This window comes from Somniosus microcephalus, chromosome 1 (assembly GCF_052327205.1).
Source record: "Somniosus microcephalus isolate GS21.2 chromosome 1, FLI_Smic_1.0, whole genome shotgun sequence".
Classification (NCBI taxonomy): Eukaryota; Metazoa; Chordata; class Chondrichthyes; order Squaliformes; family Somniosidae; genus Somniosus; species Somniosus microcephalus.
Window position 1 is genome coordinate 441149836 of NC_140987.1, and position 23586 is coordinate 441173421.

General features: G+C 44.9%; 1 protein-coding gene and 1 long non-coding RNA gene across 2 annotated transcripts in view; one reads left to right on the forward strand and one right to left on the reverse strand.

The window, feature by feature from the left end:
- The window catches only part of LOC147125340 (uncharacterized), an 80107-nt gene extending 77449 nt beyond the window's left edge, over nucleotides 1-2658 (reverse strand). The window contains exons 1-2 of the long non-coding RNA XR_015080043.1: nucleotides 2530-2658; nucleotides 2027-2142 (exon numbers count right to left, since the gene is read on the reverse strand). This is a non-coding gene — a long non-coding RNA (uncharacterized LOC147125340). The remainder of the gene's footprint in view (nucleotides 1-2026; nucleotides 2143-2529) is intronic.
- Nucleotides 1-23586, forward strand: part of npas2 (neuronal PAS domain protein 2) — a 351575-nt gene that overhangs the window by 319766 nt on the left and 8223 nt on the right. The window contains exons 13-19 of the mRNA XM_086001688.1: nucleotides 673-814; nucleotides 1812-1918; nucleotides 2644-2730; nucleotides 5614-5772; nucleotides 8018-8245; nucleotides 13296-13492; nucleotides 18949-19041. Of these exons, the coding sequence (XP_085857814.1) occupies nucleotides 673-814; nucleotides 1812-1918; nucleotides 2644-2730; nucleotides 5614-5772; nucleotides 8018-8245; nucleotides 13296-13492; nucleotides 18949-19041 (1013 nt within the window). The remainder of the gene's footprint in view (nucleotides 1-672; nucleotides 815-1811; nucleotides 1919-2643; nucleotides 2731-5613; nucleotides 5773-8017; nucleotides 8246-13295; nucleotides 13493-18948; nucleotides 19042-23586) is intronic.

Below are 23586 nucleotides of genomic sequence, written 5' to 3' on the forward strand. Positions count from 1 at the left end.
GAGTCTAGGTTCGGATCAGCCATGATCCTATTGAATGGTGGAGCAGGCCCGAGGGGCCATATGACCTACTCCTGCTCCTACTACTTATGTTCTTATGTTTATCTCCTAGTTATATCTCTGTGAAGCACCTTGCAATGTATTTCTAAAAGAAAGAAAGAAAGAATGAATTTTTGGAGTGTAGTCACTGTTGTAATGTGGGAAACGCAGCAGCCAATTTGCGCACAGCAAGCTCCCACAAGCAGCAATGTGATAATGACCAGGTAATCTGTTTTTAGTGATGCTGATTGAGGGATAAATTCTGGCCAGGACGCCGGGATAACTCCCTTGCTCTTCTTCGAAATAGTGCCATGAGATCTTTTACGTCCACCTGTGAGAGCAGCCGGGGCCTCGGTTTAATGTTTCATCCAAAAGACGGCATCTCCGACAGTGCAGCACTCCCTCAGCGCTGTACGGGAGTGTCAGCCTAGATTTATGTGCTCAAGTCCCTGGTGTGGGACTATGAACCCACAACCTTCTGACTCCGAGGCGAGGGCGCTGCCCACTGAGCCACGGCTGACACTAGATAACTATATGACGCGCTATATAAATACAAGTCATTGTTGTAACCTTCTCAGTGAAGTGCACATCATCACTATTTATTGTTTGGATGTTCCTTTTCTTCCCACATTATAGACTCAAAACTGCAACATGGATAGCAGGCAATGTGAAAGTGCCCAGGACATTCCCACAGAGAGGCTCAGCGCCAGTCGACCATGTTCAGTGTCATCTCCAAGTTCGCACAAATCCTCTCACACTGCACTGTCAGACACTCAATGTAAGTGGAAAGTAAAGTTCTATGCTCTGTAACCTTCACACCAGAACATTATTGCTCATTTGTTTTCCATTATGATATAACGGTGGGGTGTAATATAGAGAAGAAATATAGGACCATCGGAATTGCTGGATGAAATAAGACCGAAGTCCATCTAGTTCGCCTTCTACCATCCTGGTAGTCGCATGAAACAACAATAATGGAGTTATTGACTAAACACAGTGACCAATCTCTATCAATGAGTCTACAATAGTCCCAGACATGAGGTGAGGAAACCCCCCAGTGGTGGAGAGCTTGGGGAACCATAGGTCCAAAGTCATCCGTTCCTCCCAAGCATTGCTTCACTCGCCACACGTCATGTCTCAAATTACTCGTATACTGTGTCCCCAAAACAAATGATTAGATAATGATTTTTTTTTTTTAATTCAAGTAAGTACTTGAGAAATCAAAACACTGAACTAGGTACAGTATTGCTGTAAGTTCAGTTGAGGATTTATAACAACACACATGAAGTAATGTTTGGGTTGGAATGTATTACAGACCTACAGTGCAGTGTAGATTGGTTTAGAATTTGGTTATATATGTACAGTAATAAGTATTCAGAATGGAGCAGTCTGTCCAGAGGAAATTATGTCATAAGGCTCTGTAACTATCTCATTCCTGAGTAAGAATTAAACATATATTTCTCACTGTTCAACGTAATATAACACAGTTCAAATTCCACTAAAATACAGTAGCCCTGCTCCTACATAGACTAATTCTGAGAGCCATACTTAACGTACTTTACACTATTGAATTTTCATTGTTGAACAGTACTCCTATTGAAATTATCTGTATATATGCATTTTCTTTTGCGAGGGGGTGGTTGAGAATAGCGGTATTCCTGGATTTTATTATTTTAAATATATCCGAATTTTCATATCAGTTTCCTTTAGTGAATATTTTAAGCCCAAGAGAAAGTCAGGGTGTATTTGAGTCAATGAATGCTTGATACTTCCAGCAACACAATCCAAAGTATGCACAGACGCAAGCACACCTTCCAGGCAATCCGTGAACACGAGCCCGCAGGACAAGTCAGCACAGAGACCGCAGCAAGTTAGCGCTCAGGTGAGTTTTTGCAACTTCATCATATTCAGCAAGATAAGCAGAGCCCTAAAGCGTGATACTCAGATACTCGGCGGGCCGCAGTGAAAACAGGAGAGCTTCAAATCTTACCATACTTCAAACCGCAAAAGCAAAGCTGCTCCCGACCAGACTAGTCAGCAGCATCTTCCTCCAGGACTTTCCCATCCTCCTCTCTGGGGGTTTACCGTTCCATGCGGGAGGAACTGCTTTTAAAAGAAAAGAAAAGAAAGATTTGTACAGCGCCTTTCACGACCTCAGAGCATCCCAAAGCGCTTTGCAGCCCCAATGAAGTAGTTTTTGAAGTGGAGTCACTGCTGTAATGTAGGGAAACTTTACCCAGAGAGTGGTGAGAATGTGAAACTCACTACCACAGGGAATAGTTGTGGGGAATAGCATAGATGCATTCAAGGGGAAGCTAGATAAGTATATGAGGGAGAAAGGAATAGAAAGTTATGCTGATGGGATTAGATGAAGAAGGGTGGGAGGAGGCTCGTGTGGAGCATAAACACCGGCATAGTCCAGTTGGGCCGAATGGCCAGTTTCTTTGCTGTATATCATCTGTAATTATTTTTAGAGTGGACTAAATGGTTTACCAGAAGCAGAGTAATGTGAAATCCATTGGTGACAAAGGACACTTTTCTGCATTCAGGCTAGCTTTGCTTACTAAAATACATTTTGATTATGGGCTCTGTTGTTTTATTTCACAGGTCTTGATGACAGTACAGCCATCACCTGATGCACATCAACAGCAGCCAATGCCTCCAGCCGCGATCTCCACTCAACAGCCTCCTGTGGTACATATTGGCTGCACCTGCCTTGCTGTGATTCACAATTATAAATCTATGAGTCATTTAGCAACTAGATTTAACCCCATAATGCAGGAAACAAATTTACTCATGCACTCGATAAACTTTGCCCCTATCCCTTCAGCCTTAACCTGTTGCTTCCCACCTCACCAGCACTCACTCTAACTCCCAGCTTCCTCTGAGTCAGCCCCGGCTCAGTTGGTAGCACCCTCGAGTCTGAGTTGTTCCACAGCTTCTGCTTTCTATGCCTCATTCCAACCAACTCCCACGTGGTCGCGCACCTCCACCATTTCCCCAGTCCAACTCTCACCTCTGCACCCTCAGGCTTGAGAGCTGCAGGTTTCAGTGCAGTTGCTGCGTGAAGGGCCTAGCCCTCAACTGCCAGATCTGATTGGAGCACCTTAAGCAATAACACCTTTCCACCTCCGCAGTCAAATCCTCAGGGATTATCCTGGATGTTGAGGACAATCCCAAATTCCTCTCCTCAAGAAGAAGCTACCCCCCCACACCCTTTTTTCCTGTGCTCACTCAATCTTCACCTCCAACACCAGATATTAGGAACTCGTGGGATTTCTTCTGTCTCTAACATAGAGATTATCTGCTCAGCTGTCTGAGCCTCCTCCCCTGCCCTGATCTTTTATTGCTCTGCGGCTTCTCCCCTCAGCCTACATCAGGCTTATCTCTTCCATGAGGTCCCCCTCCTGTGCTCTCTCAAAACCCTGTAGACCCAATTCCTGACCACACAACTTCCTTTTCCCGGCGCAATGCTTGCTGACATTGCCAATAGTTCCCTTTCCTCAATCATCCAGGTGCTCCATGATTTTATCTTTCATAAGGGTTTCCATAACTTTATCCACAATGGATGTCAAACTCACTGGTCTGTAGTTTCATGAGTCACTTTTGCTACCTTTTTAGAAAAATAGGAGTAACATCTGCCTTTCTCCAGTCCCCAGGCATCTCTCCAGTAATGAGTGATTTCTGGACGATTTGTGCCAGAGTTCCTGCAATTTCCTCCCTTAGTTTCTTAAGGATTCTCGGATGTATCTTATCCGGCCCCTGTGATTTATTTACCATAGATTTGCGCAGCTGTTTGGCATAATGTGAATAGTGTCACAATTTGCATCTGCAACACCCTCTGGTTCCCTTTCCAAACCAAATAAGATACAATGTGGTCTCCTCTACATTGGGGAGACCAAACGCACATTGGGTGACCGCTTTGTGGAACACCGCCGTTCAGTCCGTAAGGATGACCCCGAGCTTCCGGTCGCCTGTCATTTTAATTCACCGCCCCATTCCCACTCAGACCTCACCGTCCTTGGCCTCTTGCATTGTTCCACGGAAGCTCAGCGTAAGCTCGAGGAACAGCACCTCATCTTCCGATTAGGCACTTTATAGCCTTCCGGACTCAATATCGAGTTCAACAACTTCAGATCATAACCTCGGCCCCCATTACATTTTTATATATATTTTTTATCCACACCTTTGTTTTGGCCCCTCCCCCTTTTTTCTCTCTCCCACATGGCAGCTGTCTCTCATTCTGCCAGCGCATTTCACACCTAATCTAGAGCCGTCTTTTGTCTCCACTAGTCCGATCACCATCTCGTCTCGTTTTGAATACCTCTTAATGTCTCTTCACTTCTCTTTTGTTCTCTCGTCACCATTTCCCAGCCCCCAAACTGGCCTTTTAATCTGTTTCATTTCCTGTGTTTTTCCAGTCCTGACGAAGGGTTTCGACCTGAAACGTTGACTCTATTTCTCTCTCCACGGATGTTGCCTGGCCTGCTGAGTTTTTCCAGCATTTTCTGTTGTTATTTCCGATTTCCAGCATCTGCAGTATTTTGCTATCGTACAAATAAGTTACTTGTCTGCTCCTTGGTAAAAACTGAGACAAAAACCTTATTGAGCACTTCAGCAGCCTGTGTAGCATCAGTTGTCCTGTCCTCACCCCCATCCCACTTTCAGTGGCCCCACGCCATCCCTCGTTTTTCTTTTTCTCTTAATATAACTAAAAAAACCTTACAAAGGTATGAACATACGAAAATGCCAGATAGGAAAAGACCAGCTGGCCCATCTAGCATGTCCCATACAGTTGTGATGCCCCATGCATCACGATGCAGACACTCCCTACCCACCACGTGATCTCCCAGGAGAGGCGAAAAGAGAGATTAAAAACCCAGGCCAGTTATAGGGGGGGGCGGGGAAATGGAAAATTTTTTCGCTGGCCTCTTTAGGTGTTTGCAACTAGTCGAGACTTATATTACAGGATACCTACCTTTTGTACGAGGTGATCTCCGTCCCAGCCAGAAACAGGTCCAGCCCTCTTTCAAAAGAATTCAGTGTTTGTTCAACACATGATCAGGCGACCTATTCCACAGGTCCACACTTTTCTGGGAAAAGAAGAACCACCTAACACCCAACCTAGTTCAGGTCTTACGTAACTTGCAAACAAGACCCCCGGTCCTCCCTAACCTAACCAGTTGAAATAATATGTCTACATTTAATATCTTCCTAAACGTTTCACACACTATAATCCCATGGTGTAAATTCAGGATCTCAATATTTCTATAACTCTTAAATAATTAGCTTTATTAAAGACAATCCATGCATTCAGTCCCCAGACTCTAATCTGTGCATCCTGCACTATTGGTGTTGACTGGTGCTTGATGACTGGTTGCATCTGACTCTCCATGTTCTCGGTCCAACTGGCTGCTATCGGCTAGTTCTATTATCCAGCTTTCCTTTGCACTTGAAAGAAAGTGATTTAGATAGCGAGCACAACAAGTCTACTGGAAGATCATTCGCTGGTTTGTGATTGACGACGTGAGTTTCTTTCGGATATTTGTTTCGCTGATGCCTGTGTTTCTACTGCAGCCCATGTACCAGTGTCCTGCACAGCTGGGTGTAATGCATCAGCTAAAGGAACAGCTGGAGGAGAGGACTCGAATTCTGCAGGCAAACATAAAGACACAACAGGAGGAGCTTCACCATATTAAGGAACAGCTCCAGCTTGTGCACGATTCCAACCTCCAGGTATGATTCTGATGGGCATCATGTTTCATTGCCGATTTGCCTTTCTGTCTCTGTGAAGACAATTTGGGTACCACAACTGCTTCCCTGACAACTATCAATTTTTACAGTACTGTTGGTCGAACACAAGGCACTCTTCTGTAGGGTGGGATAAGCCTATATTTCCTTCTCCTCTCTACCACCGAGATGAGATATTTCACCAACCCAATGTGCTCCCTGTACCTAAAAAGTTAGCAAAACTCATCCATTAAGGAGAGCAACGCTTCCACATGCCCTTCAGGTTGGCCTTAGCTCAGATTGGTATGTTCAAGCCTTACACCAGTAGAGCCTTCTATGGTTATTAAAATATCTTCCTGCTTCAGATTGATTTTTTTTAAGCCGCTGTAGTCTAATTCGGCCCAGAAATTCGGGTCCCCACGGGTGAGTACGCACGGGGTACTCACGCGTAGGCCCAACGAAAGTGCCAGTTTCGTGCATGCACTGCACATGCGCGGGAAACCGGCACTTCTGTTCCCCTGAAAGAAGGGGTTCAGAAGTCGAACGCGTGCGCCGGAGCGGCAGCGCGTGCGCATCGAACTTACGTTTTTTTTGCAGGTTTCTCTGGGAGGGTAAGTCTCCAGCAGTTACACTTTTAAAAAACAGACGCAAGGCCTGCTTTTAACAAGGTAAGTGGTGAATTAATTAAAATTAAAACATTTTTTCCACAGGTTTATTATTTTTTAATACTTTAAAGAAAGGTAAGTTTATTTTTAGCCCCGTTAGAAAATGTAATTAATTTTTTCAAAAATTTAAATTATTGTTTAAAATAGTTATTTCATGTAATTTATAGTTATTTTAAAAATGTGATGTTTTTAAAATTTATTTGAAGTTTTAGTGATGTTTTGGGGCTTATAGTATTTATAGGTTTGACAACTCTTCCTGTCAAACTTATGAATGAAGCATTCCCTGCTACCATTGGCTCTCCATGGCCCACGTGATCCCAGGGGACGCTTCAAACTAACTGCGCCCCTGGGATACGCAAGCACTGCGCGCCGGCAGTTGGAGGAGGCCCAGGATCGGAATCCCACGCATGCCCACAGCTCAACGGCCGGCGCGCTAGGTAAGTGCAGGTCGGGGGCTTGCACCCGCGGGAAGCCCCCAACCCAAATTTCTGGGCCATTGGCTCCCCATGGCCCACGTGATCCCAGGGGACGCATCGAATTAACTGCGCCCCTGGGATACGCAAGCACTATGCGCCGGCAGTTGGAGGAGGCCCAGGATCGGAATACCACGCGGGCCCACAGCACAACGGCCGGCGCGCAAGATAAGTGCAGGTCGGAGACTTGCACCCGCGGGAAGCCTCCGACCCGAATTTCTGGGCCGATATGTTTAATGACAAGCATTTTGCCGGTGGTGCACGCTATTCTATTCCTGCAAGACCCGGTATCTGAACTTATGCCAGCTCTTTGCCAATGCCTCAAAGTGGGCACAAGCAGGTGCATGAGATGATGTGGAAAGACTTGTCATCTAATTTACTCCTTGGCCTCTGATGTGTGCCTCCTCTGACACACAATAGAGTCCAAAGAGTAAATTCGGTGACAAGTCTTGTTTAGATCAGGTGCTCACTGTTGGAGGAAGAATGGGGGCAGGACCCACCTTCTCCAATGTTGCAATTTAGTGCACCAACAAACTCCAATACCACGCGATAGCAAAATATTGCAGATGCTGGAAATCCAAAATAACAACAGAAAGCGCTAGAAAAACTCAGCAGGCCAGGCAACATCCGTTTCAGGTCGAAACCCTGTTCTGAAGAAGGGTTTCGACCTGAAACATTGACTCTGTTTCTCTCTCTACGGATGTTGCCTGGCCTGCTGAGTTTTTCCAGCGTTTTCTGTTGTTATTTCGAAACTCCAATACCAGCTTATCTACTTATGAACTTACTTTCCCTGTTCAGGCTTCAATCTCTTCTATGCATGGGATTACACTTCAGTTCTGAAATTACTTTGTGGGATATTAGCATATAAATGATTAATGCTATTATCTGAAGTTCCTCTTTCCACTATTTTAGTAGAGGTGTTAATCAGATTAATAAAATAGCCCAGACTTCAGGACTCTCCAGTGCAGCAGAGAGAGGAATTTCAGACATACGCTATAATTTCATGGCCTCTCTTTAAGAATTTAGCATCGCCCTGTGATAACACAAATCGTGGCACGTTCCAGGGAAACAATTCTCGATAAAAGTTAATGCATTTTGTTCATGTTTTCATAGATGCTGCTTCAACAACCCATTTCACCTGGATTTAATGCAATGGAACATCAAGATCAAGGGCAGCAGCAGCAGCAACAACAGCAGAACCAGCAGCAACCAGGAATTATCATGCAAAACCCATGCCTGTCCAACAAACAAATGCAAGCTTTTGTAGACTCTGAATTATGTGGCCAGCAATTGTCTTCATCCCAACAACTCCTCAGGGAACCAAGTGTGAAATCAGTGCCGGTAATGCCTTCCCTACACATTACAATGGTTAAATCTTGGGTGTAACTTTTGAGGTGCCCTTAGCACATGATTATCTGGCTATTCTTTTGAACAATAGATTTGTGAATGATACTATAACTAGCTAATCTCCTGTAGCATTGCACATGGATTCAACTGAAGCAGGGTTCGAGGGCGGGGGATAATTGGAGCAGGGCGCGCAGACAGAATTAATTACCCTTTTTTTACATTTATACAATCTGCTGTTATTTTTTATATATTTTCGTTATAAGTTCCTAAGCCCTTGTTCATAATGGAAACTCGTTACACTGTAATTACACCCTCCTGCCAATGGTGATGCCGTAACACCGCCACTGACGGGACAGTGTAATTACAGCGTGACGAGTTTACTCGCTCGCTTCTGTTGTAAATTAAGCTTTGGGACGCCCTGAGGTCAAGAACGGCGCTATATAAATGCAAGGCCTTTCTTTTCCTTTTAAAAAAAATGATAATGAAAAAGGTTGGCAGGAAGTTTACACCGATGTAAGATTTCGATATATTATATAGATATAGATAGTTTCAAGCCAAAGTTAAATCAGATGTTCTACTTTCAGAAGAAAATATTTTCCAGTCGCTTCAGAATGACCTGGGGTTAGTTTGTATTATTACGTTATTGTAGAACATAATTCGGTAAAATATACAGTGTACGGTCCAAATTATTTATTTATTTATTGGTACCTTCCAGACAGCTGAACAGTGAGATATTGGCCCTGAATTCGTGGTCGGTATACCGCCTTTGAAATTGACCACAAGTTCGGGATTTAGCGCATGCAAGTGCGTGCAGAAATGCCGAACTTGCGGTCCGTCACGTTCTGACTAGACAGATGATCCGCTGCGACTTTAAAGTCCCCTTTCAAACGAAGTGCTGGCAAAAGGTTGGGCTAATTGCCCACCTACTGCGCATTAAATACCCTGAACATTGTTATGGCTGGTGCAAATAAATGCAGGAGCCTGTTGCAAGGCGGAAGGGGAGGGGTGGATGAGAAAATGGTATTAATTTTGAGCTAGGTTTATGTTACAGCCCATAAAAAGCATCCTAATTGAATTTTATGGTTCCTATCAAGAGGCCAGAAACATTTAACTCTGCTAAAGTGCACTAAAGTATTAATAATTACTTCAATATCTATGCATTTAGGTTAAACTGCGAAAATCAAAATAACTTCAATTTACTGTGTTAGCTAAAATTTCAGACTTGTTCATCTTACCAGTCCTTTATATTTAAAATGAGTTTTTTTTAATAGTCAGCAATTAACAAAACACATATAATTTGCGTTTACTAATCACACTCACTTCTTTTGTGATTCACAATGAACATTATGAAATTAAACTGTTTAATATCATACAGAAAGTCTTGTCTACCCACAAACTAAGGAAAGGGTCTTCACTAATCAATTAGAGACAGCGGGAGGGCAATTTGGTGGACTTTCTGCAAAGCTTAATGCTGCCCCATCGGAGATTTCTGTTTCCTGATTGGCTAAGAGTCAGGAAGTGAAAGGAGCACCGCCCCGCGTGCTCCCAGGTACGCTTACGCACAACGGTGCGCCCCTGGGATCCGTGGGCCACTACGCCGCGCACGACTCCGCAACATTTCAAAACAACCTCTCGGAGGGGGGTTTGCACCAGGTAAGTGCGGATTCCATTCGGAGGTCGGCGCCGTACTCCTTAGCTACACCGCCGACCGCAAATACAGGGCCATTATATCTAATATCAACTTCTACAGACACTACTGCCAGTATTGACAATATGATAAATGATAATCAAGTACAATCCAAGCCTCTGATTGATTGGTCAAAGCCATTAACTCCTCGTGAAGCTGGTTGGATTAAAGAATAAATTCTAACTTCTTAGAATTCCCAGAAAGAAATGTAAAACATTATTTAAATTCACAGCTGTCAGAAATAAAAATGTTTATGTTAAAATGTATAAAAGTTACTTATTAAGGGTTTTGGTGAATGACTGAGCAGGTTATATACAGGAACAGGGTTGGAGTATAAGAGTGAGGAAGTCTTGCTACAATTGTACAGGGCCTTGGTGAGGCCACACCTGGAGTACTGTGCACAATATTTGTCTCCTTATCTAAGGAAGGATATACTTGCCTTGGAGGCGATGCAACGAAGATTCACTAGATTAATTCCTGGGATGAGAGGGCTGTCCTATGAGGAGAGATTGTGTAGAATGGGCCGATACTCTCTGGAGTTTAGAAGAATGAGAGATGATCTCATTGAAACATACAAGATTCTGAAGGGGATTGACAGGGTAGATGCTGAGAGGTTGTTTCCCCTGGCTGGAGTGTCTAGAACTAGGGGGCATAGTCTCAGGATAAGGGGTCGACCATTTAAGACTGAGATGAGGAGGAATTTCTTCACTCAGAGGGTTGTGAATCTTTGGAATTCTCTGCCCCAGAGGGCTGTGGATGCTGAGTCTTTGAGAGTGTATTCAAGGCTGAGATAGGTAGATTTTTGGACTCTAGGGGAATCAAGGGGTATGGAGATTGGGCGGGAAAGTGGAGTCGAGGTCAAAGATCAGCCATGATCTTATTGAATGGCGGAGCAGGCTCGAGGGGCCGTACGGTGGTGCAGGCTCGAGGGGCCGTACGGTGGTGCAGGCTCGAGGGGCCGTACGGCGGAGCAGGCTCGAGGGGCCTTATGGCGGTGCAGGCTCAAGGGGCCGTACGGCGGAGCAGGCTCGAGGAGCCGTGTGGTAGAGCAGGCTCGAGGGGCCATGTGGCGGAGCAGGCTCGAGGGGCCGTGTGGCAGAGCAGGCTCGAGGGGCCGTGTGGCCGACTCCTGCTCTTATTTCTTATGTTATGTTCTTATGTTCTTCCCTTATCTGTTACATTAGTCTAGAAACTGGTGTTCATGGTATTAGCATATGGCTGTTTAATTTGTGCATATGACACTCCTCTGATATGTTAACAAAGGTGTTAAATGGTTTATTTTGAACAGGTTAATAGCTTTATTCAAGTTGCTGAGAGACACATGTCACACAAATGCATTAAATACTTGTACACTAACATCGCTGTCAAGTTTTGATCTTTTTCTTCAAGGAAAGGATTTTGTGATTGGGATTAGGCTGTGTTTAATTGTTGTGTCTTGAAACAAAAAGTGAATTTGCACGGGTTGGACAAGGGGAAAGCCACTGAAGACGTGTATTGAAACCAGATGGGCCAGTTTGTGAATTCTCACAGCTCACAGTCTCCTGGGCCCATTCATCATGGTGGCCCCCAATCATCTTGAGAACAACAGAAGATATGAAATAAAGCAACTTAATGTTATGTGTCTGGCTTTGCCTCATCAAATGTTTCCCTTGGAGAGACGCACTGGAGGCAGACACAAAAGATGTGATATCTAGTTCCTATCACAAGGGGGCCTTATTGTTACACCCCTAGGTTATACGATCATATAGTTAAATATTGGGCAGTAAGGGCATACCCCTGAACTTAAGATGCTCAGACCACTTAGAGGAGTAACCAGCACTGCTCTACCCAAGAGAATATCTAAGGCAGACCTTAGACTTGTAATAGTAATGAACAATAATTTCTAGGCTATTGTTTAATTTCTTTAGCTTAATGTCCATCATTTCAGCATAAAATTTATTGGGGAATTATTTGCCATACTTTATTAGGAGGTAGAAGAGATGCATATGTAGAGCAAGTCACATTGACTCTATCTGCACCAATGCGTCAATCTTTCTTCCTTCCACTTGGCTCAGTGTGTCTCATCTCGACTTAACATTGCACCAAAGGGCTAAACTAAGATCATCAACTCATATTTCAGGGGCTAGCAGGAGAGACTTGGATTGAAACCGAGGTCTTACTCAGTGCATTAATGTGCTATGTCAACAGCTTTCATAAATAAAAGATATTGGCCCGGATTTTGTGGTGGTAATGACAGAAAAATGTTCACCGTCATTACCCCTCTGAAACTGACAGTAACTTCAGGATTTAACGCATGCGCAAATTAATGCAAAAATCCTGAAGTTGCAGTCAGTCAATCCCTGCTCCACCACAGGCTGCTCTATGAAACTCTCCATAGCCGGCAATCAGTGAAATCAGTTGAACTGATGGAAATTTCCCCTTTTCCATTCTAATAACATTGTTAAACACCCCATAAAAAGTTAAGCCTTTTTGAAAGAGGTGTAACCAGGTTTTTAACAGCGTATTAACTGTTGAACAATCATTCTGGCCCTGAAAAATGAATTTATATTTGTGAAATATCAAATTTCTCCATTATGACAAAAATTACTAGATTTTTGAAATAAAAAATATTTTTAAATTTTCTTTTATAGCTTGTTTATGATATTTGAACTTCTACCTTAACTCCTTGTGTATGCCCCAGTCTTTATTTCGCTCTCTGTAAAAAATAAAAAAAAATTAAAAAGTGAAATGATAATCAGTGCTTTTTATTTCCTGGTTTGCTGTCTGAGAATTTTTTGTGATTGGCTGTTTAGACAGCTTGATGACATCGCTACTGCTGTACACTAGGGATCCCCTTTTGACAGCGATCCAATCAAATTAAGTATTTGCCACAGAGATTGCGCGATCTTTGTGGGCAATTTTCTTCGAGGTCAGTGGCGATCACCATTGCTTCACCACTGATCGCAAATTCCAGGCCAATTAAGTTTCTTTTTTCACTGAATAAACATATTTCATTAGGTCATAGAATAATAGACTTCAACAGCCCATTCAGCCAGTTGTGTCTGCCCAGTTTGGGGTCTTATTCCCCTGCTATTTCCCTATACCCTTTCACATTTTGCTTTATCAAATATTTGTCCATGTCCCTTTTGAAAACAATTGTGAATTCTGCTTCCTCACCTGTTTCTGGTAACTTATTTCACATCTTAATAAACCTCTACATCAAAAAAAACTCCTAACCTCTCACTTCATTCTTTTGAGGATGATTTTAAATTTAAACCCTCTGGTTACCAATTGCAGCATAGAATATGTTAAGGTTCATCCATAACAGTCGGAAACATATTGTATAAGGTTAACTGATTGATTGTTCACTTTCTGTAGGTTCAACAACAGTTCATGAAAGGAGGTCAACTTCAACGAGCCAACTTGCAAATCCAATCACATAACAGTCTGGTTGCACCGCTCTTCAGTAACCCCATGTTTTCCCAGACTCCAACAGTGACCTTCCCTGTTCCACTGCCCTCTGATGTCAGTCAGAGCCACTCAACTGCAGGATATGGGCATGACCGACAACTGAGGTACAATTATTGTAGCAAATGCCAATTTTTGCACTGTCTGAAAACCAAAGAAAGACTTGCATTTATCCACAGAATCCCCCACAGTGCAGATAGAGGCCATTTCGGCCCATCGAGCCTGCACCGACACATATCCCACCCTATCCCCGTAACCCCACGTATTTAATCCCCTAACACTAAGGGTCAATTTATCATAGCCAAATCAACCTAACCTGCACATCTTTGGACTGTGGGAGGAAACCGGAGTACCCGGAGAAAACCCACGCAGACACAGGGAGAATGTGCAAACTCCACAGACAGTCGCCCGAAGCTAGATTTGAACCCGGGTCCCTGGCACTGTGAGGCAACAGTGCTAACCACTATGCCACCGTGCCTCCCTTTCATGCACCTTTCATGACCACCGGACGTCCCAAAGTGCTTTACAGCCAATGAAGTACTTTTTGAAATGCAGTCACTGTTGTAATGTAGGAAACCCTGCAACCCATTTGTGCACAGCAAGCTCCCACAAACAGCAATGTGACAATGACCAGATAAGCTGTCTTAGTGATGTTGATTGGAGGATAAATATTGGCCAGGACACCAGGGATAACTACCCTCCTCTTCTTCTTTGAAATAGTGCCATGGGATCTTTTACATCCATCTGAGGTTTAACATCTCATCTGAAAGACGGCGCCTCTGACAGTGCCGCACTCACTCAGTACTGCACTGGAGGACACAAGCAGGGATGTCATCAGGAGGACTAGGCTGCAGTGGCGCAAACCTTTCAATGATCTCAGTAGATCACGAAACATTACTGCAAAGTCTCTCAACGTCATCCTGCTGTGCCACTCATCACATCCCCATCACTCTGCCTTCCCTACCCTACTCCTGCACATCCTTACTCACACCAACACTTTTGAACACTTTGTGTTCTTGGACAGTTTTGTGTGCACCTTTAGAAGTGTCTTAGTGAGTTGCAGTGAATGGTGAGACATAATGGTACCCCCCACAATGGTCAAGAGTGTGAAAAGAACGACTTGGACATTGTAGGGATGCTTTATGGTGCTGGTGTGGTGTGGTGCCAACCTGGCGCATCATGTGACAGCCAGGGTGTACAGCGTCAAGTGAAGTAAATCTGGCCATGGTGAGGCCCTGGCATCCCGGGCAGGAATGTGGTCGGGTGCTGATGCCCTCTGTCCTATGCAGCATCAGTTGACTGCGGAGAAGGTTGGTGGTGTTGCTGGTGCTGCTGGTGTGCCTGGTGTTGCTGGTGCTGGGGCTGATCGTGGTGGGATTCTGAGGACCAAGGTGAGATAGTTTCAATGGCACCGATGCTGATGGAATAGATGGCAGGTGAACTTGAGATGACAGAAGCGATCTGTCAATGGTGAGAGAGGTTGTTCGAATGAGGTGACACTGGATAAAGCTCAATCTGTCTTCCAAATGCAGTAAGCAACAGCTTCTGAGCTTGGAAAGTGAACAGCTGTGAGATGGGAGCTTTTATAGCACATTTGCAGCTGTCAAGTAATGAGATGATTCGATGGCCATTCAACTCCTGACCTGCTTACCTGACTACAACAACAACAACAACTTGTATTTATATAGCGCCTTTAACGTAGTAAAACGTCCCAAGGCGCTTCACAGGAGTATTATAAGACAAAAACACGGGCGACCTGGTAAACTCTGAAGGTGAGCTCAAAATAGTTCTTACTGGGCTGTTAACAAGGTCATAGTGACCTGAATTGCCTCCCCCCGCCGCTGCGTGTCGGGTCTGCTCAGTGTTGACAGACCCGATATTTGGGAAAGGCGCGTGGCGGCAGGTTGACAGCAGGGTCCTGACCCACTGCCAAAAAAAAACATTTTCCCACCCGACCCACCACTGATCCTGCCAGCTGATCCCACGAAAAATTCCCCCAGAGGGTGCTACCCACTGAGCCACAGCTGAGATGGAAAGACCAAATAACGTGAGTCACACTGGACTACAAAATGATAACATGCAGCACTACCCAACGTTGATCACTAGGGGGCAGCAATACTAAATTTTCTGACATTAGTTGCTGGTACTTTGATTGGCTGCTGATAATCTTGCAGAACATACAAACTTGACATCTGTCCACCTAACAGTCCACATTTACCAAATAAAAAAAGATCTCGCGTGGGTTTTCTCCGGGTGCTCCGGTTTCCTCCCACAGTCCAAAGATGTGCGGGTTAGGTTGATTGGCTATGATAAAATTGACCCTTAGTGTTAGGGGGATTAAATACGTGGGGTTACGGGGATAGGGTGGGATATGTGTTGATGTAGGGGTTACAGGGATCGGGTGGGATATGTGTCGGTGCAGGCTCGATGGGCCGAAATGGCCTCTATCTGCACTGTGGGGTTTCTGTGATTTCTGTGATCTTCATTTCCTCATCTTTTTAACTTGTGATTCAGCATTAAAGAACAGGGTGTGTAAATAAATAAATAAAACGAGGATGGGGCCGACCCTTTTTCTTCGTAGAAATTATTCCCAGTGATGTTTACATTATTAAGCTAATTATTCAGCTAATAAATTAAAAGTTAAACGTAGGGCTACATTCCTCTTAAGTGTTTAGACATTAATTACTGGTATTCTGCACAGATTCTAAGCACGATCCACAGTATCTCACACCAGCTCCATTTAGAAATAGATGGCACACTTGGAGAGTTGTTATATGTAGATAAATGTGGCTCGAGTGGCAGATGGTCTAGACCCCATTATAGATCACTTGTGCCTCCTAGGTTTTCTACCTGGCGTCAGCACCGTGACTACCTTAGTCAAAAGGTTCATCTGTACATGCAATCATAGCTTGCTATCCATCTTCATTCTGTTTGCCGCCTTCCACGCTGTGGGTGACTGCATTCTCCACCAGCACCTCTCTGCGGTCTACGTCCTCCAATGGGTTCTTCGCCCGTGTCTGCATGGATACCTCTGGCGGTACCTCGGACTCCATCCTTGCTGCCCTCCTATTCCTTATCTAAATTTTACTCCTTGACCACATCATCCATGTCATGAATCTTATCATTCATGAAGAAATGACTCATGAAGTAACACTGGGCGGCCAGCTGGTGGCGCCGTCTAAGGAGTATAAATACTCGGGCGTGGGCCCAGCTTGCCCAGGATGTTTCTGTAACCAGGAACTAGTGATGTAACTAGAATCTCCTGGTTGTGAAACAGTTGATTAAAGCCTTGTTTTATACTCAAACCAAGTGCTCAGTAGTCTTTTTACATCAATCCATAAGCGTGAGGTCAGCTTCCGCACGTGCACCAATGACACCCGACTTTATCGCTCTGCTACCACAGTTACATAGCAGAGGCGACATGATACAGGCTATTACAGTACGGTCCAAGAGTCTGCCGAACATCACCGTCTGGATGAATGCTCAACGCAGTCGCCATTGACTTCATCATGTTTGGGTCTTGCTAGTGTCTCGCTGTCACTCCATCAGCCTCCCTGAATATTCACTCTCGCGGAGGACAGTGGTTTGCATGCTTGACATCCCGTTCGACCCCGAGCTGGGTTTTCAAGCCCCATATCTGCTCCATCACCGTCCAGAATATTTCTGCCATCTCACCCCTGAAACACACATGTACACTTTTGTCATGTTGAGGATAAATTGGTCCAATGCACATCGACCTCCTTATCACCCACTTCCACAAATGCCAGCCAATCAGAACACTGCAGCCCTAGACCTCTCCCACACAGTGTTGCAACAACAACAGCTTATATATTTATATAGCACGTTTAACACAATAAAATGTCCCAAGGCGCTTCACAGGAGTGTTATCAAAAAGAAAACAAAATTTGACACCGAGCCATATAAGATGTTAGGGCAGGTGACCAAAAGCTTGGTCAAAGAGGTCGGTTTTAAGGAGAGTCTTGAAGGAGGAAAGAGAGGTAGAGAGGTCGATTTAGGGAGGGCATTCCAGAGCTTAGGGCCGAGGCAGCTGAAGGTACGGCCGCCAATGGTGGAGCGATCAAAATCGAGGATGGGCAAGAGGCCAGAATTAGAGGAGCGCAGATATCTCGGGGGGGGGGATTATAGGTCTGGAGGTGATTACAGAGATAAGGGAGGGGTGAGGCCATGGAGGGATTTGAAAACAAGGATGAGAATTTTAAAATTGAGACGTTGCTTAACTGGATTAATTGAATTCAATTGTACACCAATCACCCCTCCATCCTAGCCCAGATCCACGTGAGGATCCTCGGCCATGCTTTCAAATCACTCCATGGTCTGACTCACTCGATTTGGGTAATCTTCTCCATTCATATGGCCCCCGTCTGCATCTCCAACCTCTCTAGCTGTAGATTACTGCTTGTACCCTGTCCACCTTCACTCCACCATCAGAAACTGAGCTTGCAGGAATTACACTCCTGCCTTCTGTAATCCCCTTCCAAAATCACTTCCGCTCGCTATCTCTCCCCCTGCATTAAAAAAGAATACTCTTTGACTGTGCCTTCAGTCCCCCATCTATTTCTTCTTGATGTCCTTTCTCTTACCAAGAGTTTCAAGATGTTCTTTCACATGAGAAGTGCTAAATAATGTAAGTTGTAAGTTATGGCACCTTGTCCACCACTGGGATAAACTAGAATAATCCCATCATGTCCATACTCTGCATCCGCCAAACAATATATATACAGAATCATGTATTTGCTGCTGTAAAAGAACTGGGAAGATTGTAAGTAAACCTTCTTTAGAATGTCATAAAGCTTTGGGCTCTATATTGCTGTCTAAACTTTTACCTGTATTGTGCAGTCTCTGCTGTGTAATTATAATTGGTGTAAGTTGCTGCACATCTTTGAAGAAATTTGAAAATCAACTTGATAGTTTAAAAAAAAACAATTCTATATATACAGCAACATATCGCGGGCAGTGAGTTTAAGGCTGGAACTCAATATTACGGCAGCACGGTGGCATAGTGGTTAGCACTGTTGCCTCACAGCACCAGAGACCTGGGTTCGAATCCGGCCTCGGGCGACTGTCTGTGTGGAGTTTGCACATTCTCCCCGTTTTTGCGTGGGTTTCCTCCGGGTGCTCCGGTTTCCTCCCACAGTCCAAAGATGTGCAGGTTAGGTTGATTGGCTATGATAAATTGACCCTTAGTGTTAGGGGGATTAAATACGTGGGGTTACAGGGATAGGGTGGGATATGTGTTGGTGTAGGGGTTACGGGGATCGGGTGGGATATGTGTCGGCGCAGGCTCGATGGGCCGAAATGGCCTCTATCTGCACTGTGGGGTTTCTGTGATTTCTGTGATTTCTGTGATTACGGTTCTGTAAGCCATCAATTAGCTGTTTATAACCCAACTTGAACTGCTCATATGAATTACAGCCTTTCCCTTCGTGTCCAGCTGTGTGTATTTATCAAACTAAGCCAATGAAGTGAAAGATACCCTCATTTGAGCCCCCAGCGCTGATTGAAGAGAAGTTTTACCATCATTTTTCATTTGCCTCTTTTTCAGATTATTTTTAAATCAACCCATCCATTCCATCATGCCAAGCAACAGTGGAAATGAACAGCCATCCCAGAGTAATACAGCAAGACAACAGGCCAAGTACGAATCCCGAGATTGGCTCGGAAAAGAGCACCATGGTCACAATGGGTTCCTGAACACACTAGATACAGTAGCCACACTAGAGGTTATTAAACAAAATCACAGCTCATTGGGATTGGGGGTAATATACCAGCACGGATTGAGGATTGGTTAATGGACAGAAAACAGAGAGTAGGAATAAACGGGTCATTTTCGGGTTGGCGGGCTGTAACTAGTGGGGTACCGCTAGGACATAAAAACAGATTGTAAAGAGATTAGTAAAAGTAAACATGGGCCCATTAGAGGCAGAGACAGGAGAAATTATAATGGGCAATAAGGAAATGGCAGAGACATTAAACAAATATTTTGTATCTGCCTTCACAGTAGAAGACACAAAAAACATTTCGGAAATAATGCGGAACCAGGAGTCAAGAGAGAATGAGGAACTTAAAGAAATCAGTATTAGTAAAGAGATAGTACTGGAGAAATTAATGGGACTAAAGTGGCAACAAATCCCCTGGAGCTGACGATCTGCATCCTAGGGTTTTAAAAGAGGGAGCTGCAGAGATAGTGGCTGCACTGGTATTAATCTTCCAGAATTCCCTAGATTCTACAACAGTCCCCAAGAATTGGAAGTTAGCAAACATAACCCCGCTATTTAAGAAAGGAGGGGGGAGAAAACAGGAACTATAGGCCAGTTAGCCTGACATCAGTAGTAGGCAGAATGCTAGAATCTATTATTAGGTACACGGTAACAGGACATTTAGAAAATCATAATATGATTAGGCAGAGTCAACATGGTTTTATGAAAGGGAAATCATGTTTGACAAATCTGTTAGAGTTTTTTGAAGATGTAACTCGTACGATGGATAAGGGGGAACCAGTGGATGTAATGTATTTTGATTTTCGAAAAGCATTCGCTAAGGTGCCACACAAGAGGTTCTTACACAAAATTAGGACTCATGGTATTGGGGGTATTATATTAGCATGGATTAAGGATTGGTTAATGGACAGAAAACAGAGTAGGAATAAACAGGACTTTTTCAGGTTAGCAGGCTGTAACTAGTGGGGTACCACAAGGATCAGTGCTTGGGCCTCAGCTATTTACAATCTATATTAATGACTTAGATGAAAGGACTGAGTGTAACGTATCCAAGTTTGCTGATGATACAAAGTTAGGTGGGAAAGTAAACTGTGAGGAGGACGCAAAGAGGCTGCAGAGAGAGATAGGCAGGTTGACTGAGTGGACAAGAACGTGGCAAATGGAATACAATGTGGGGAAGTGTGAAGTTATCCACTTTGGTAGGAAAAACAAAAAAGCTGAATATTTTTTGAATGGCGAGAGACTGGGACATGTTTGCACTCAGAGGGACCTGGGTGTCCTTGTACATGAATCACAGAAAGTTAACATGCAGGTACAGCAAGCAATTAGGACAACAAATGGTATGTTAGCTTTTATTCCAAAGGGATTCGAGTATAAGAGTAAAGAAGTCTTACTACAATTATACAGAGCATTGGTGCGGCCACACCTGGAGTACTGTGTACCGTTCTGGTCTCCTTACCTAAGGAAAGACATACTTGCCTTAGAGGGAGTGCAGCGAAGGTTCACTAGTCTGATTCCTGGGATGGGGGGATTGTCCTATGCGGAGAGATTGAGTAGACTAGGCCTATATTCCTTAGAGTTTAGAAGAATGAGGTGTGATAAGGGGCAGGAGGTTTAGAGGGGATTTGAGGTAAAACTTTTTCACCCAGAGGGTGGTTGGAATCTGGAACTCACTGCCTGAAAAGGTGGCAGAGGCAGGAACCCTCACAACATTCAAGAAGCATTTAGATGAGCACTTGAAACGCTATAGCATACAAGGCTACGGACCAAGTGCTGGAAAATGGGAATAGAATAGACAGGGCTTGATGGCCGGTGCGGACACGATGGGCTGAAGGGCCTCTTTCTGTGCTGTATAACTCTATGGGCTAGAAATTCACTTTGGGCCCGCCAGCTGGCTAGCGCCCAGAAGTTAGCGTTGCGCGCGGAGCCAGTTGCGCCCGTCGGAAATTCAGTTTCTGCGCCCCAAGTCGAAACCGGCCGCTATTCCAGGGTGTGCCCGCCCCCGCTTGGGGCGCTGAAACTGAATTTCGGCGCGCTAGGTGCCGCAGCGCCACCCGCTGCGGAGCGGCAGGCTGCGGTACTGCAGGCCTTCCTCCTTCTCTTAAGGGGGAGGTGCCTGCAACGGGGAGATCGCCGCTTGATAGTGCCGGCAAATGAGCCCGGCACCACGGAGAAGTGCCGGGCTCCCGGAAAACAGCCGGCAATGCCGGGGTTGGGGGGGGGGGGTGGAGGAGGCCGGGGAAGGAGGTGCGGGCAGGCGGCCGCCGAAAAAGCGGCCAGCCGCACCTCCGCCTTAACTCGCCCCACTAAGGCTGCAGGACGGCCCGGTCTTCACATCGTTGTTTGCGGCCGCTGCGGAAGAGGCAGCCGCAACTAAATATGGGGGTCGGGCCGGTAGCGGGGCGGAACCGGGGCATTGCGCACACCGATGACGTCATCGGTGTCGGCGCAGCGCTACCGGCTACCGCAGCGCTGAATATCAGCGCAAATTCCTCAAGTGGCGCAGAAGCCCTCTTTGGGCGGTAACTGGGCGCAAAGCCCACTGAATTTCTAGGCCTCTGACTCTATGATCTAATTGAAACATATAAAATTCTTAAGGGGCTTGACAGGGTTAATGCTGGGAAAATGTTTGCCCTGGCTGGGGAATCTAGAACACGGGGTCACAGTCACAGAATAAGGGGTCGGCCATTTAGGACTGAGATGAGGAGAAATTTCTTCACTCAGAGGGTGGTGAATCTTTGGAATTCTCTACCCCAGAGGGCTGTGGAGGCTCAGTCATTGAGTATATTCAAGACAGAGATCGGTAGATTTTTGGATGTTAAGGGGATCGAGTGATATGGGGATAGTGCAGGAAAGTGGAGTTGAGGTAGAAGATCAGCCATGATTTTACTGATTGGCGGAACAGGCTCAGGGGGCCGAATGGCCTTCTCCTGCTCCTATCTCCTTTGTTCTTATGTAGCCTGGAATTCACTGTGGATGCTGTTATCATACACATGCTTAGTGTGTTCTCATTAAATTCCTACCTCTGTTATTTTAACAGTTATTAGCCCAAGTACAATACAGAGGTTAATGCCAGGATTACAACAGTGAAGTCGCTGTTTGTAAAATTTCACTGGCGGTCATTTCCAGTCCATTGATTATCAAACTGCGGTGTAAATATAGTGAAGGGTCTGTTAAAAAAGGATAAGGTTTTATCAATGCAGGTTGCCCAAGGTAAGTGAGTGAGATAACTGACAGGATGACTGATATCTCACAAAATATTACCCTCTGGATATTGATCCAATCCAAGATGGTGGGATTGGTAAATCATAGAAGGACTCACCAGCTGCTATACTAATCCAGTTGTGTACAGGTATCTGTGACCGACAGTTCAATTACATAAGAACATAAGAATTAGGAGCAGGAGTAAGTCATACAGCCCTTCGAGCCTGCTCCGCCATTCTGTAAGATCATGGCTGATCTTCGACCTCAACTCCACCTTCCCACCCGATCCCCACTTCCCTTGGTTCCCCTAGAGTTCAATTAATAAAAACAAAAACAATTATGTTTGAGTCAAACCGACAGTCAAATTTTATCAAACAATAATAACTTGTATTTATATAGCGCCTTTAACATAGTAAAATGTCCCAAGGTGCTTCACAGGAGCGATTATCAAACAAAATTTGACACCGAACCACATAAGGGGATATTAGGGCAGGTGACGAAAAACTTGGTCAAAGAGGTCGGTTTTAAGGAGCGTCTTAAAGGAGGAGAGAGAGGTAGACCGGCGGAGAGGTTTAGGGAGGGAATTCCAGAGCTTAGGGCCTCGGCAGCTGAAGGCACGGCTGCCAATGGTGGAGCGATTAAAATCGTGGTGTGCAAGAGGCCAGAATTGGAGGAGCGCAGAGATCTCGGAGGGTTGTAAGGCTGCAGCAGGTTACAGAGATGGGGAGGGGCGAGGCCGTGGAGGGATTTGAAAACTAGGATGATCATTTTAAAATCAAGGCGTTGCTCAACCGGGAGCCAGTGTAGGTTAGCGAGCACAGGTGATGGGTGAATGGGACTTGGTGCGAGTTAAGATACTGCAGCAGAGTTTTGGATGAGCTTAAGTTTATGCAGGATGGAAGATCGGTCCGACCAGGAGTATGCTGGAATAGTCAAGTCTAGAGGTACCAAAAGCAAAATACTGCGGATGTTGCAAATCTGAAATAAAAGCAGAAAATGCTGGAAATACTCAGCTGGTCAGGCAGCATCCGTGGAGAGAGAGAAACAGAGTTAACGTTTCAGGTCGATGACCTTTGATAAGTTCTGACGAAAGGTCATCGACCTGTAAATCAATTGCAGACCAATTACTGCTGCACAATAGAGAGCATCCTGACGAACTGTATCACAGTATGGTATGGCAGCTGTAGCTCCTATGACCGGAAAGCCCTGCAGCGGGTAGTCAAAACTGCCCAACGCATTACCGGCACCCGGCTACCGAC